Source organism: Platalea leucorodia (assembly GCF_965183815.1).
Source record: "Platalea leucorodia genome assembly, chromosome: 3".
Taxonomy (NCBI): domain Eukaryota; kingdom Metazoa; phylum Chordata; class Aves; order Pelecaniformes; family Threskiornithidae; genus Platalea; species Platalea leucorodia.
Window position 1 is genome coordinate 15,349,184 of NC_138825.1, and position 16,098 is coordinate 15,365,281.

At 50.9% G+C, this 16,098-nt stretch overlaps 1 protein-coding gene across 1 annotated transcript in view; it reads left to right on the forward strand.

Annotated features, from left to right (window-relative positions):
* Nucleotides 1-6,606: 6,606 nt before the first annotated feature.
* Nucleotides 6,607-16,098, forward strand: part of ACSS1 (acyl-CoA synthetase short chain family member 1) — a gene marked incomplete at its 5' end in the record, with an annotated part of 38,636 nt that continues 29,144 nt past the window's right edge. The window contains 2 exons of the mRNA XM_082306644.1: nucleotides 6,607-6,919; nucleotides 10,401-10,497. Of these exons, the coding sequence (XP_082162770.1) occupies nucleotides 6,607-6,919; nucleotides 10,401-10,497 (410 nt within the window). The remainder of the gene's footprint in view (nucleotides 6,920-10,400; nucleotides 10,498-16,098) is intronic.

Below are 16,098 nucleotides of genomic sequence, written 5' to 3' on the forward strand. Positions count from 1 at the left end.
ATGTGCTCTGCAGTGCGCATGGTTATGCTTTCTTGTTCCCTTTCATCCCAGATGTGCACTGCAAATCGCCCGTATCCCCAGCTGTACCTTGTACCTGTGCCCCAAACTGTGCCTGTGCACTGTCCCATGCCCTATAGATGTTCACGCAACACACTGCAAGGGGTGCTGCTCCCAGACCCTCTCTGCAGACTTGCAACACACCCATGTCTTCTCCCTGCCCCCACCAGAGCGACCCAACCTGTTGTTGGTCCCTAGCTGGAGGTTCACATCTGATTTCATGTGTGGGATGTCACACCAGCTTCCACAGGGCTGTGGTGCTCCCCAGTCCCTTGTGGGACGTACCTCCTAGCCAGGACTCTTCCCCTCCCAAAGCAGTCCCTTGGGGCCAGGGTGGTAACGAGGGGGATATGTTATGAAGATTGACATCCCTGCAGACATGCCCATGCAAAGGTAGATCCACCATAGCCATGGCCACCCGCAGCCACTCAGACCAGTGAGAACAGGGCTACCAGGCCCCTGTGATGTTTCTCCACTGGTTGGAGGTGGCCCTGCTCCCCCTGCATTGAGGGCTTGCTCGCTGGAAGCACCCTGCAGAGACTCCAGGGAGTCTCCAGCCCTGCAGCAGCTCATCCTCCAGGTCCCAGGGTGTAACACAACCCTTCACAGGCCCTGGACCCTGTCATTCTAGGTCTATGATGGACAGACGATCGATCGACAGTTGCTGCATGAGCGCTCTGTGCTGCAAGTCAAGTCCCCATCACTTGTGTCCCTAAGTGCTGGCTCCTGGTGTTGCGTTTGAGAAGGCTCAAGGAAAGCAGGCAAAGCAAAGCTGTCTTCCCCTGCAAAGGCCCTCTCACATGCTTCTCAGTGCCCTTCAGTGCCCCCCTTTTTCAGCACTCTACCTGCTGCCATGGACATCTTCTCTGGCACACCGCTCTCCCAGGCTGCCTCCCAGATGTGCCCGAGGGCCTGGCAGAGCTTTCCTCATGGAGGAATGCAACCAGGGGAGGGACTCCCAGCCAGAGATGCTAGCTCCTTCATGCCAAGTCCTGCTGCCAGCATCCACATGGGCACTTGCTGGGGGGAAGGAGCCTGCGTGGCCGAGAGCAGGGTCCTCACAGCCCAGCAGGAGAGGGCTGGTGGAGCATCAAGCACAGACCCAGCAGCAGAGTTGTGTTTCGAAGAGACTCTCATGGTCCTGAGTGCTCTAGTAAGCCTTAATGGCCCTTACCAGCTTCCCCGGGGGTTCTGCCCACACCCTGCCCGTGGGCCCTTGAGCTCCATTTCAGCTTAGTCTTCAGTCCCTGCCTGAGCAATGCTGTGCTGATCTCCAGCTCAGCCACAGCTGTACCTGTCCATGGACCCTGACCTGTGGATGGACCTCCTGGCTTGAGCTTGAAGCTGTCTTGTCAGTATGGGCCTGCCCAGGTATCACTGGACAGTGTCTGAGCCAGGCTACCATCACTGGACCTGACCCTGGTCTGTAGGTTGACTACCTGGCTTGACCCTGCACTTGCCTCATCACCACAAACTTGCCTGATGACTTGGGCTCTTGGTTGAACCTGGCTGCCACTGCTGCATCCACCTTGCCTGGGTACTGCGATACTGGGCCCTGGCTGGGGGGGGCCTTGCCTTGCTGGCAGGGCTGACTTCAGAATTAGAACAGGGACTTGTCCAGTCCAGGTTGGAAGATCTCCAGGGATGGAGAGACCACAGCCTCTCTGGGTCCCTCAACCCCTCTCCTGGGAAAGCAGTTTTTCATGCAATCACAATTACGTTGCAACTTGTGTCTCTTTGACCTTAATTGAAAGGAAAAGGCAATACCACTTGATGAGCTGAAGTGGAAGTCAAGCGAGAGCTGGAGGCTTCGTAACTTCTTCAGTTATTTCCCCCAGGCAACTGTCTGCTCATGAGTGGGCCTCTGCTGCATGCGGACACTGAGCCTGGAGCATCAGTACCAAGCTGGAGGGGACGGAAGAGTTTGGTGCCAGAGGAAGCCAGCATGATGGGGAGGTTCATCAGCAAGGACTTGCTGGAACAAAGCGCACAGCAAAACCAGCGCCGGCTGTGCTGGTGCAGGAGAGGAGCCAAATGGCAAGGAAAGTTCAGTGCTAATCAGTATCAACAACAGCACTGAGTGCTTTTGGTTTGAAATCCAGCCTTGAGCAGGAAACTCTTGAGAATGGGACAATTGATGGCCTGGGCAGGCTAATGACAGGTGAGACGGAGAGTATGGGCACTAGCAGGGAAGGATACCCAGAAAAAGCAGTGATCTCTTTTGCTACTGATTGCCCCAGTGTGATACCGTACCAGTGGAGTCTCTAGAGGAGAAGGAAGCTGACTCTGCACTAGGTACCGGGCTCTGAGCAGTGTCACCGAGGCATCGGCTCTCTGATGCCACACACGGCATGCCCTCCGTGCACTCCACACAGCCCAGAGGAGCACCAGACACCCCCATGCCTGCACCCTGCGGGGTGCTCCTGCGCCGTGCGCTGCCACCGTGCGTGTGGCAGCCGTGCCCCGTGTTGCGCTGTGCGTTGCAGCCAGACCTCGCACAGCAGATGTCTGTGCTCTCCTGCTTCTTGGTGCAGGGCTGGGCTCTGCTCCTCGGTCCTGTGCTGCACACTGCACCCGGGCAGGCACCGCGCGCTGTATCTGCCTTTGTTCTCAGCTGGGCACTGGGTCTCCTACAGCCTTATCATGAATTTATATCATGCTTCTTGAAACATTCTTGGGGAGAAAAGGCATTTTTGTTCATGATTTTTTTTAACACTTCTAAGTGTTGTTTGTACTGTGTACAGCAAATGCGAACCTTGCAGCCAGTTTAAGGGAAATGTGTGCAATCTCGTGAGTTAAGTGTTTGCAAGACGGTGCTATAATGTGAGAGATGTTTTTTAGTCTCTTTACATCTGTCTAAAAGCACTTTAGTTATCTGGATATTTCTAAGTATTGTTTTTCTCCTTTGTCACTTACTGGGCATTTATTACACGTTCATAAATGGAAGCGCAGCACATCTATTTTTCACACTGTTTAGACCTTTATTTCAGGTGTGGCCAGATGTGAGCAAATCAGGCAAAGATTCACATCCCCGATTAGCTTGAGTACTCTGCTCCTTCGAACCCCCTGTAGTTCCTGTTGCTTTGGACTCAAGGTCCGTGCTGATCTGTGCCACTGAGTTAAAGTGGTACCTGAACAAATGCATTTTAGCTTTATTTTATCCCTGCTCTAAACATCCCTCTGAGCCTTCTCCTCTGCAGATGGAGCTGAATGGGCCCACAAACCCACTGGAACAGCCACCTGGGAATGTGTCCAATTTCATCTGCAGGCCCAAATGTAGCTGAAAATGATCAAAAGATTTTATGAAGATCTGGGTGAATTGTGACTTAGGATGGCTTCAGCTGAAGGCTGAGGTTTCAAACTGTCTCCAGCAGGGCAGGGATGGATGTGGAAAAGCCAGCCAGGCTTGCTAGGATGCCAGGTGCTCTTTAACCCAGCAGGGATGAAAATCCTGTGGCCAAGCGCTTCCAGTCGAAGGTCCCAATCCTGCAAACACCTCTGTCTGTGTTCAGCTTTATGCTGGCACTTTTAGGGCTTGCACAGTGCATTGGGAAAGTCTTGTACATCTTGGCAGGAATCAAACATAAGGGCAATAAATAACAATGTTGATAGTAGTAGGAATATGAGTACAAAGATGTGAGGGATTGGGTTTTTTTGTTTGTTTTAGTTCTGATTTTTTTTTGCTACAGCTCTTATCAACAGATATCTGCAGCCAAACTCACCCCCTACTCAAACCACTACTGGCTTGGTTCATCAGTGCCTGCCATGATATCAGCACAGAAGACCCATAATATATGCCAAGGGCTGCAGGTGATCCTGTGAGCTGCTAAAATCTCTTGCAGGGCAGTGAGGTTGCCTGGCTGCACCGAGGGGCCGCGCCAGGGGACTTGGCTGCAGCAGGGAATGACTTCTACCCTGGCATCCACAAGCCTTTGGGAGCTGCCATGGAAAGGTGGCATTTGCAGATGACGGTAACTGGGCTTCCCCAGAGCTGAGCATCGCTGTTTGGACTCTGTAATGCTGGGAGGGTCTTTTGAAGGGAGACACCGGGAATGCAGGAAGCAATTCCATAACCTGTCTTTCGTCCAGTGCCAGCCTTTCCTGGCATACTCAAGCGCTGTACTTAATAATGAGAATTCCTGTAACCCCCATTGGCTTTCAAAAGTCACCACCCTGATGCCAGCCTTCACCACCAGAAAGCCATAGCTGGGACAAGCAGGCACTGCAAAATCTCAGGGACTCATCTCCCCTCTCCTCAGCTCTCTTGGAGGCAAGAAAGAAGACTTGGGGTTGTGCTTGTCCTGCCCAGCATCCCAGCTGAACGGGGAGATTGGGTGGCCTCCAGGCTGGATTACATCTGAGTTGTGTTGATGATGATCACGGCTTTCTTTGAGGAAAAAGACAGTCAAAACTCGAGGGTGGGGAGTGGTCTGGTGAAACATGAGAAAAATAAAACTTGGTGGTGGAAAAGGAAAATCAGCCTTATGTGGAAGAAAACCAGAGAAAGGTACCATTGCCAGAAGATTTCAAGGCCTGCAAATGAAAGAGCTAGGTTTTCAGGCCAAGGAATTTAAATTCACGCTTAGTTTTTTTGACAACTCATTTGCTTATTTTGTGAAAAGCATGCCTCTGAAATCCTGGGCGGGGTGGAAATGCGGTGGTTTGCACAGAAGTAATATTTGCTAGAAAACTTTTGAGCAATCCTTGAGCAAAGCAAGTGGAAGCCGAAGAGCTCTTGGTGCTCCTGCCTGGCACCAGGTGGCACGCGTGCTGCTGCTTTGAACTTGGCGCTTCAGGCAAACCGAAGCACTGGCGTGCAAAACCCAAGGAAAGGAATACCCAACTGCATTAGCTGTGCGGTAATGCCGGCTTTACAAGGAAGTTAACAGTATGTTTATTCTTGTACGTTACCTATAAAACACAGCTGCAAACGTCAGAAGTGCCAGAAATCCAAATCCTGATAAAATCTGTATTATTTACCTAGACAAAGTGTCTGGTGATATTTCTAGGATAGGAAAAATTTATAGAAAACACTACTTGTCTCTACCACTGCCAGAACAAGCTTTAGCTTAGCATAACGAGTAGGCTTCAAGTTTTTAATCTTGAACATGAAATGTGCTTTGTCTGCCCAAACTCTGGGAGTGAGTTGAGTTGGCGCTCGGGTAGTTTGACACTTCTTAAGGATGCCCAGACCTTGCTGCTCTTTCAAACTCTGTGCTGGGAGGCTGGACCAAACTGCCTAAAAGAATTACTTTCTTCATGCCAGCAAAGATGTCCCTGCTATGCAGAGGGAAGCAGCTCTGTTACGCGCTGTAAAATCTCACTGCTTGTTGTCAAGGGTTTGCACTATAAACTCAGGGTTAAGTCTGGCGCTGAGATTAAGACAGAGGAAGAAGCGTCGTGATACCAAAGCCAGGAGCTCCACGTTGTGGTAATGACGATGCTCGCAGGGCTGCCAAGCAAACAGTGGATGTGTACCCGCTTAGAGAGACTCACCCCATTTCGGGCAAGGAGGGGACGGGGTATGATGCGTAGCAGCGCGCGAGGGCACAGCGTGTTCGCCGCCTACCTGTGTGCACCGCGAGGGCTGGGCACGCCGTTTGAGGACCGCGCCACCACCGTGCTGACTTCGTGGTGGGTGTCCAGGCGTGTGGTGACATACAGCTGCTGTTGAGGGGACAGCGTGGGCGTGCGCCGAGTGTTGGCCGTGTGTGTGAAAGTGCACGGCTGTACCTGGGCGCCTGTGTCTGTGGGGATGAGGGTGTGTGCAGGGGTGCACCGCTGCCTGCATGTCTGTGGGGGTGATGTCCCCAGGGTAGTGTTAGCGCGGGCTGCATCTCTGCGGGTGTCTCTGGGGGTGCAGGGGGCTGCTCCCAGGGCTGTGTGGACACAGTGGTGCATTTAGGGGGAGGGGGAGGTTTAGATGGGGTATTAGGAAAAACTTCACTGTAAGGGTGGTCAGGCACTGGAACAGGCTGCCCAGGGAAGCGGCTGAGTCCCCATCCCTAGAGGTATTTAAAAGACGGGTAGATGTGGTGCTTAAGGACACGGTTTAGTGGTGGACTTGGCAGTGCTAGGTTAGCGCTCGGACCTGATGATCTTAAAGGTCTTTTCCAACCTAAACGATTCTATGATGCCGTGATTCTGCGATTTGAGCGGGTGTCTCTCTGGCTGAGGCGTACCCGTGTGAGCGCTACCGGTGTTCCCAAGGCTGTGAGGGTGCAGGCGCGTCTCTCCGGCTGCCCCGCGCTCCCGGGGCCCTGTGAGTGCAGGGGTCTCCCTGGCTGTGGCGTGCTCCCAGGGGTGTCCCTGGCTGTGGGGTGCTCCCAGGGGTGTCCCTGGCTGTGGGGTGCTCCCAGGGGTGCCTCGGGCCGTGTGCCCGCGGGGGTGCGGGGCCCCCGGCCGGCGGGGCCCTGCCGCGGCGGCCCGGCGGGGGCAGCCCCTCCCCGCAGGCGGTCTCTGCGGGCGGGCGGGGGCTGTTCCGCGGCCGGGGGCGGCGCCGGGGCCGGGAGCGGCGGGGCCCCGACGGCGGCGCAGGGCTGTTGCCCCATGGCGCTGGCGGCGGCCCGAGCGCGGCTCCTCCGCTCCCTCAGCCGCCCGCTGCCGCCGGGACGGGTCCCCTTCGCCGCCCGGCGCTGCAGCAGCGGCAGCAGCGGCAGCAGCGAGGCGGGGGGCCCGGCGGAGCTGCCGCCCGGCGGGTACGGGGTCTGGCAGGAGCGGGCGGCCCGCGACCCCGCCGGTTTCTGGGCGGAGGTGGCGCGGGGGACCCTGCGGTGGGACAGCCCCTTCCACACGGCCTGCCGGGCCGGACCGGCCGCCGGCGCCGCCCGATGGTTCCTCGGCGGCCGCCTCAACGTCTCCGGTAAGGCGTCCCCGGGCCCGCGCATCCCCGCCGCCCTGGGGGCGGCCCCGCCGGCCCTGCCCGCCGCTGCCGCCTTCGGGCCGGCCGGGAGGCTGCCCAGCGGGGTGGTTCGGGCCAGAGCAAACTTTGGGGGGAAAACCCGAGGGTTGCGGTTGGGCGGCGCTCAGAGGAAATCTGCCGGGCGTTGCGACGTGCTGGGAAGCGGGGAGAAAATCCGAAGCCGGGGGTGACCCTGGCTGAGGCTCCTGCCCCGGCGTTGCTTCCCCGGCGGCCGCCCATCGCTTCTGCGGAAACCCTGCCGCGGCCCCGACGTCTTCCTCGGGCCCACGCGGGGCGAAGGTGGGCGAAGGCCCGCCGGAGGGCTGGGAGGCCGCATCCCCGGCGCCGTGCCGGCAGGGTGCCTTGACCTGGGCTGTGCCACCCACCGCCCCGGCGGCCGGCTGCGCGGTGCCGCTTGGTGCCGCGGTGGGCTCCGCAGCGCCGGGGCGAAGATGAACCAAAGGTGGGGCACGGTGCGAATCCCAGTCTTTTACGAGGCAAGCTGCAGCTTCTTTTCTCTCTTAAATGAGGAGCTGGGTCTTTTCCTCCAACTTCACCACTTAGATGAAGGAAGAGAAAAATTTGCCGTGACAGTCCAGACTACCTCCGAGTTTCTTCCTGACCGTATCTGCCTTGAAGGCTCTTCTGCACCGTGGCCCTGCTTCATTCAGTGAGAGTAAGCCCCAGCCCTCTCAAGGGTACAGCTCGGTGGTGAAGGCTTTTAACAGGGATATATGTTTCTGAACTTAATTTCCTGTACCTGGGAGAGTGGTCGCATCACCAGGCCATGGTTCGGTAGTGCAGGAACTGCAGCATCTCGGGCCACCTTTTTTCGCGGCCAAAGAGCAAACCTTCCTCAGGTCACCCAGAGAACATAGGGGAGCCTCTCCTCCCGGGAGGTGAATCCCAGCAGTGGATCCCAAGTTGATGGAGGTGTGTGTACAGCCCTGCTTCCAGCACCCAGCAATCTGACGGATTTTAGCCAGACTTCTTTTTTCATTCATTCCTATTGAAATGAAGATCTTGGCTGAGCACAGAGACTTTCAGGGATCCGTTTCTTCCTCTGTAGAGTGGGATCAGCACCTTCTTCTGGATCCCATGTGGGTCAGGAGTCTGAAATCCAGAGATTGCTGGGCCTGATTTAGATCATGTCTTGGGGCTGGTTCTTCTGCAGGCACTAAATACCACTTAGTTTTCTTTGCATAAGTAAAAAAAATAGACCACTGAAACATAGATGCACAGAATTAAACAGTTTTGCTATTGCTGGTTTTCTTCTTTTAAAGCACGATGAAGATGGTACTCAGCCACAGCTGAGTGGCTAGTTTTCTGCTAGGAGGTTCTGGTTTTGTCCCTTGATCTCTTGATTTGAACTAGTTCCAGAAATATGGCAAAAGTTAGGTCCCTGATCCAGAGCATCCCATGTGCTTGTCTCCCAACACAGCTGGACCACAGGCAACTGAGTCATCTGCTGCTTTTTGCTTGGGGAGACCTTGTGGTAGGTTTTGGGGGAACTGTGAACTTTGGCGCTTCTGGGTTTATTGCGTTATAACTCCTGGCCAGGAAAATACCCCAACAAACTACTGCGCTTCCAAGGCACTGGGTTCTCAGGAGCATGTCTTACCGAAATGAATAATTTCCAAGTGGTGTTGAGGAGGTGAGAAAACGTATGGAGAAACCATTAGGGTGTAGGAGTAAGGGGAAGGTCACTAGATTCTATTTTGTAAAATGAGCAAAAGGCTCCTGTAAGCCTAAGATCAGGAAGGAAATAATAGCATTTGGCCCTGGTTCACCTGCTGGTTCTTATTGAGCAAAGAGCTAAAGCTGTCACTTGGCTCAGCTGGGGCTAGTACGGCTGCTCACGAGTGAAAAATGCTGCTTGGGCAATGAATTCCTGTTAATGTGATTTACTGTAGCGTGTCGCAATACATGAGGGTGTTCCTGCAATGAGCTTGGAGGTGGGAGTTGCTAAGGGTCGCGGACCAAGCCACAGCAGATCCAATTACTTGTGGTCGGAGGGCAGAGGAAACCAGTGTGTAACTGCTTAAAGCATTCCCCATTAGAGCTTTTGTCCTCCCAGACCGTATTAGGATGACCTAAGAAATGGCTTTATCTCCTTTATTTTTATAGTGTTGCTGCAGGAATTTACATTAAAAAATACAAGACTTTAAACAGCTGAAGAGCGGTTTTTCATATTTTTGAGACTGACCGTTGTTCTTGTGATAAAATATGCCGAATTCTGAGGGATTTCTCTTGCTATGCACCTTTAGGGGCTCATTCTCACCCTCCGTGTGGTGGTGTAAATCAGCTGTGATCACAGAATGGCAGAAGCCGAGTCCCAAGCCACAGTTTACTTAAACTTCACAAATTGTGACAGCAACAGGCAGCTTTCGTTGCACTTAATTTATCTGGAAAAATGAAATCCTTCCCCACCAGTATTAATATTTCCAGGAAATATCTGATCTGAAACTCAGCATTTTTTTAAGGGTTTTCTCTGAGTTACACAGCAGCGTGCCTGATTGATTAGTTTTTAATAGCTGTCTATTGAAATAAAGTAATTGCCTTTGGAAGATTATAATGAAATAAGTAAGTGTAGTTTAGGCTTGGAATTAATACTTTGCAAGGTTAATCTCTAACGATCAGGCAAGTTGCTGCTGAACATGCAGGCAGGTTTCTTGGGTGGATTCTCTATAAGTTTCTTTAGGGGGGGTGCCTTCCCTAAGTCCACTCGGGAATCTCATGTAGTTGTTCAGGTTTCCTCTACCTCTGGTTGTTGGGAGGAGAGATGCACTTTCAGAAGGTAATTTTATACCTTCAAGTTTTAGGAGGTGTGGCACACAGCTTGAGACATGTCTATCTTTCCCAGATGTCTGTACTCCCTGAGTTTACCCTAGATCCTGAAGTTTCAGATATTTTCAGTTAGCTGAGATTCAGCTCTTCCATTATACCCTGGAATAAAAATGTTTCACATGAGCTTTAATTAGAAAATGCAAATGATGCAGTGCTAAAAATGCAAGCTGGGGAAGACAGTCTGTCAGATTTATGTAGTGAAATGCTGCTCTGGGGAGCAAAAACATCAAAGGAGTGTCTTGTCTTTGTGCTGCAGAGGAGAGATTTGGGCTGGTTTAAGCTTAGCCAGTGGAGCTAAGCTGAGCTGAATCAGCTGAGTCCTCTCGTGGGGATGCCATCTCTAAGGCAGTTGTACCAATTAAGTATAGTATTTGTAGTGTTTGCATACTACAGATATGGCAAAGGGCAGCTTTACCAGCGCTACAATGCTATCGCTGTAAAGGACAACTTCCCAGTGTTACAAATGAGCATGTGGCTAGCTAGCTAATAAATGATGTTTCGTCTTATGCTAGCTTGCTATTACGTTTGACCAAGCTAAGTTTACAGAGCACCTTGCATATGATCAAGCTTTGTTTAAACCTCTGTTTTCTTACAGTAAATTGCTTGGATCAACACGTTGAGAAGTCTCCGAACAGAGTGGCTTTGATTTGGGAGAGAGATGAGCCTGGCACTGCAGTGCATGTCACGTACAGGTATGGCACCTTCTCGCGATGCTTTACGATGCCTGGCAATGTGACGGGGCAGGGAGAAGAGCTGCTGCTCTGAAATCAGACCTCTGTGAAACTCTGCTTTCTTCCAAGATACTCCAGTACGTAGGACGTGCCGCCACAGCACTGCGGCTAGGTTGTGGTGTCACGATGAGATAGCACCTGAAAACGGAGGCATGTTCCCAGAGAGAAATGATATTCTGCCTTTGGCTTCTTCATGTAGAGGGCTCCCTGATCTTAGACACCTGTATAATAAACATATTGCAGGGTGAGAGGTACAGTGGGTGTAAGTTAGTGACAGCTACTGAAAATTTCAGATTCAGATCGTCTTCTGGTCATGGTGTTATTCAGGCCTGCCTGTAGATTCCCTCTCTCTAAGTAGGGGCTTTTAGAAGAGTAAGGCTTGTTTTTTCTCCCTGGCTTATGTTCTCATCTGCCAGTTTTCTTTTTGCTTGTTAGAAGTGTTCATGGGAAAATTTCTGTGGGCAGCTTTTTGTTCCAGCACAGCAGCAAATGCCTTGGTGCAAACAACATAGAAGCATAGAATGGTTTGGGTTGGAAGGGACCTTAAAGATCATCTGGTTCCAGCCCCCCTGCCATGGGCAGAGACACCTTCCACTCGACCAGGTTGCTCAAACATCTTGTATCAAGAGCATGATACTGAGTTCTGGCTGGAGGGGTTTTGAAGCTCCCTGTGTTCCTCTTCCCCATCCTCAATGCAGTTTAGAGCAACCTTAAGGCTGCTCAGAGTGATGCTGACTTGTAACTGCTGCTATAGATTGTAGGGTTTGTTAGAATATGGCAGTTTTCAAGCATATTTCTCTTCTCCCTGCTGTGCGCCCTCATTTAGGAGACAGGCCTGCCCACAAAAACGCCTTTTACATCATTTGTCTCTCTAGCACGAGGTAAGGGTTTCCCAGGCTTGTATGTTCCTCAGTGTGTATTTTAGGGAGGCAGATGTTTGATCTGCTGGATCAGAAAGCAGAGGAGACATAAGAAGTCCTGGCATATGACTCTTTTACAAAATGTTTTCTGTAGCTTGTTGGTAGTTGGGATTCCTGGAGCTTCTTGAGTCTAAATGGGTTCTGGTGGTCTGGTTCACCTCCAGAATTTATCAAAGCTCCTGAAAACTTTATTCATTGGAGTGAAGAAGCTGGTCAGCAGGGAGGAGTGGGTGTACAAATAGCTTTGAGAGGTTAGTGCTCCATGCAACAGAAATAAACACTGTCTGATATAAAGCTATGGAAGAAGTGGATTGGTTTTAATCTTGGTATTGTTATTTGACAGGCTGTTATGATGCAAATGTGTTGTAACCAACTGCATGACTTGGCTAAATGCTTCGGCTTTTGCTTTTGCCATTCTGGTGGTAGAAAAGCAGATGGAATCGAAAGTTTCTCCCAGAATTTGGGGTGGTGTATGTACTTTTACGGCTCGCTCTGTGCCCATTCCTTGTGAGGTGGGAGTTGTGCTCTGATTAACCTGAGAAGGAGAGCAGCCCATCAGATAGTACAGCCTCATTCAAGGCACCTCTAGCCTCCCCCTTAGGCTGTGCTACTTGAAATGGGCTGAGCTGCTCCAGACCCTCACACCATCTTCTTGGGATCTCTGGAGAAATGAGAAAGCCTTTCTGCCCAGCAACAGAAGTGCTTTTTTTCTTGGCCATCCAAAATGTATTTGGAGGAAAGCATATTTTCAGCCTGTGGATTTGTGATTGCTGTGGCTTGAAGACAAGTAACCCACATCTGAAAACTGAATCAATCTTTGTGCAGCCTTGCAAAGGTACCGTAACTAGCAACCAGGAAGAACATCATCCAAGTGAAAGACAAGTTGGCAACGTCTATTTTCAAACTTCTGCTTGTATTTGCGAGCCATGTTCCTGTTTCTGCCTGTTACTCTTGGTGAGATGTGACTTCATTCAAGTGACACAGTTTTCTCAAGTACTACGATGCGGTAAAACAGGTCACTTGGTTCTCTGCTTATCTCAGGAATAGCTTTGTTGAAAACAGTGATATTATATGGGTGTGTATACAATGAGAGGATCAAAAGTTTTGCCTTTTCTGTGATCTTTGGACTGCATTTTCAAAGGTTTTAAATGGGGCAGTAAGGTTTTCCAAGGTGTGTTGGCACTGACCTCCCTTTGACGCTCAGCTTAATTGAAAACTTCTTGCAGTAATGTCTTGTTTTAGCTATAAGTTTTGTGAGGGAAAACATATGAGAAAAAGAACTGGCTCAGAAGCTGTGATGCCAGTTGATTAATCTGCCGAGAGCCTTCTGTCCCAGGGTGATCTCTGCACGCCAGCCTCCGTGCAGGACAGCCCCAGTGTGAAGAGGGAATGAGAGGGATGCTGGATATCGGGAGGACCCAAACTCTGGTGTCCGTGGCAGAGGAGATGTGCCCCTTTCTTTAGGATCTGGATGCGCTTTTAACGGGACAGCAGCCTTAAAGTCATGCACTAGGAAGGTAAAGACTTTAATTTGGCCATTTGCCTCATGGACCAGCTTTGAGGAAGGTCCTGGAATCTCAGCTGGGAGGTGTCCAGGGCTTATGTGCAGAGAAGTACAAGGCACCAGTTTGTTGCATTATCTACTTTGCAAAGCTTGCTGCTATGAGCTGCTTCTCCTTATAGATAAGCCCTAGGTGGGGCAAAGGAAGATGTGGCTGCTGCATGGGTGCTCTCCCCTCTCCTCTGGGGAGCTGTCAGGGGCAAGAAAACAGCTGAGCCCTGGCCCTGTTCCCATCACAGCCTGCAAAGGAAGCAGGCAGCTGTGCAGGAAAAGGGCTGGAACGGGCTTCCTCCTTCCCGAGGAAGGGGAAAGCCTCGATCGGCGGGGCCTCCTCCATGCATTGGCAAGAAAATGCAGCTGCACTGAAAGTACTGTCCCAGCTTGCTCGTCCTTGGGAGAAATAAGAGCCGCCATTTGCCTCTGCTGCCTCACTAACTGCCTAACTGGCAGGGAGGAAAGAGCTGGTGGGGCTGTGCCGTAAGTCACTCTACGTCCCTATGTGTGCTTGTCAGCAAGGTGGGTTGTGTTTATGCAACTGAGTTCAAGTGCTCTGTGCTAGGAGAGGAATTCAAACATCTCCTTATTGGCAAAGATAGACAAAGCCACGGGTGAAACATTTTAGTTTTGCTTGAACGATGGTTGCTGCCCTTACAAGCTCAGTTGTGATGATCTTTTTCACTGCTGAGTTTTGTCCTGACTCTCCAGCTGATGCAACTCAGCCTTTTGGGAAAAAAGTTCATGGCCCTTCTTGTGCTTTTTTCCCCCTTTGGGTTTCATTTTTATCAGCTAGAAATTAAAAATATCTCTGGTTTTGAATGGGAAGGCGGGAGACTTGTTTTTTTACTGCTTTGTATCAACAAGGCACGCAACCCTCCTGGGATTTGGTGGCTGCGGTCAGCACAGTGGGGACAGATCACGCCAATCTGTTGTCAAGAGATCTGGCTCTCTGGAGGCTCAACCACCATAAAACCATTGATAGGACACTGGCGAAGCAGCAGTTAACCCACGGGAGTGTGCTGCTGTGAGCAGCCAGCTGAATTTATTGGCAGAAGGGTTCAACCCGGCTGGGAGTGTTTTGTCTTGCTCTGTGGATGTTGTCAGGGCCCAGGAGCTTTGAAACCTTGCAGAAGAATTCCCCAACGCGTTGCTGAGCCTGGGTTTTAAAGGGCACTGTTTTATCAAGTGCCTTACATAAGTAGGCGGAGTTCGTGGCTGGAGCTGTTGCATTGCAGCCTCTGTAAGCTCAGCAACAGGGAATGTTGAAGACCGCAGCTAAAGTTATGCCAGACCTCTCGCTGTCCGACATGGGGTTATTTATTCTCTCTGGTGTTCCCTTGTTTACCACGGTCTCTACAATTTAGCCACCTGTGAGCCAGTGTTTCCTAGCACTGCAAAATCCTGTGGATATTACCAAAAGGAGCTGTGCGAAGAAGTGGGCAGCAATATGCGTTAGCTAACCTGTTTTTGCAAAAGGTTGCAGGCTGGGTCTCAGTGGAAGGGTTTTCATTTACAAAGGAGCTCACTCCAGCACAGAAAATGTTGCAGGCAGAGGGAATGGTCAAAATGCAAAATATAAAGTAGGGAGAAGAAAGCAGAAGCTGAGGGGCCAGAAATTGGGGTGCTAGGTAGCTTTTCATAGGGTCCTAGGTAGGTGGCAGAGAAGTGGTTGGACGTCTTCATTAGCCACATCACAGCTATGCCTTTAGCAAGGCAACGGATGGTGGTTCCTCAGCCTGAGCTGAAACGGTTGGAATTGTATTGGAGATCACAGTGAAGACTGCAACCAGAAGCCATGTAGGTACTTACCAGGCTGTGCAACGCGGAACATGTTTCTCATTGACAGCAAACTCTTTTCCTTCTTCCTAGCGTTGGCTTCCTAAGTTGAAGTTGCCAGTAAATCTTGCCCAGGCTTTCCGCTTTCCCCGTCCAAGGCAGCTCAGGGACTTTTCACTTTCTCACCTGAAAGAGGTCACAAGGTCCTTGCCTTGGGTTCAGGATGTCTGCAAGAAGGCTGAACAATCATGCTCAGCTTAGCAATTGAACCTACAGACAAAAAGCCTCATGTTGAGCTTTACATTTTTCAGTTATTCTCACTAAAATGGAAAAAAATGAAAACAGGAAACACACGTTTTCCCTATTTAGCAAAAGGTGGGGGAAACGGAGGGCTAAACTGAGGCACTGTCACAGAAAGTGCAGTGAGGGGTGAACAGGTTTGCACATTATCCTGGTGGCCAGAACATTGACCCAGGAAGAAGGGATGGGTGTGAAGACTTACTGTGTCCCAGGGGACGTGAACCCGCATCTCAAAGGACAATGCCTGCGGTGCTGTGATCGCAAGGTATAGAGGCAGGCTTTGAACTGTGCTGCTCCACAGTAATTCATGTAGAGCAACAGATAAGAGGTGAGATACGAGGTGCTGGGCTGAGAGATGCCCAGATCTTTTTTTTTTTTTTTTTTTACACTAACCTGTTTGGGGCATTTGACTTGAATTTTCAAATAGTTTCAGCCTGACCCAAACTATGGTTCCAGGAAATAAACTGGTTGCTGCAAGAAATACTCAACCCAGCTGTAGTGCTGAGACAGCAGAGAGCGTGGCTTGTGCTGAGCCTCCTAAACAGGCACTGTTAAAGCTCATCAAATATATTAGGAAAATGTCTAGGAACGCTTTCCAAAAGGCTGCTTTCCAAAGAACGTCTTGATGCAATTTTTTTGGATGTAAAAAGAACTGGCTTCCTTTGTTCAGAAAGCTGCAGGCTGTCTTGCTGTGGCAAAAGATAGCATCATACCTTTTGGAAAAATGTTTCTGCCAGGCATCCCTAAAATGCGTCAGAGAAATGCCATGTGTTGGTGATGGGTTTTACAGGAGTCATTGTTCCAGACACGGAGCGATGGGCTTTGGAAACACAGGCACCACTGTATCTGGAGAGGGATCTGGGAGAAATGTGGTCTGGTAGTTTCTAAACAGAGATCTTGTAAAGAGAGGGATAGAAGTGCTGCGTCTGTTAGATTAAACAGAAGTACTGGCCTGAACAGTGATCTGCTGGCTCTGCTGGAGGGCCAGTCTTGCAGGTCTTGTGCTTA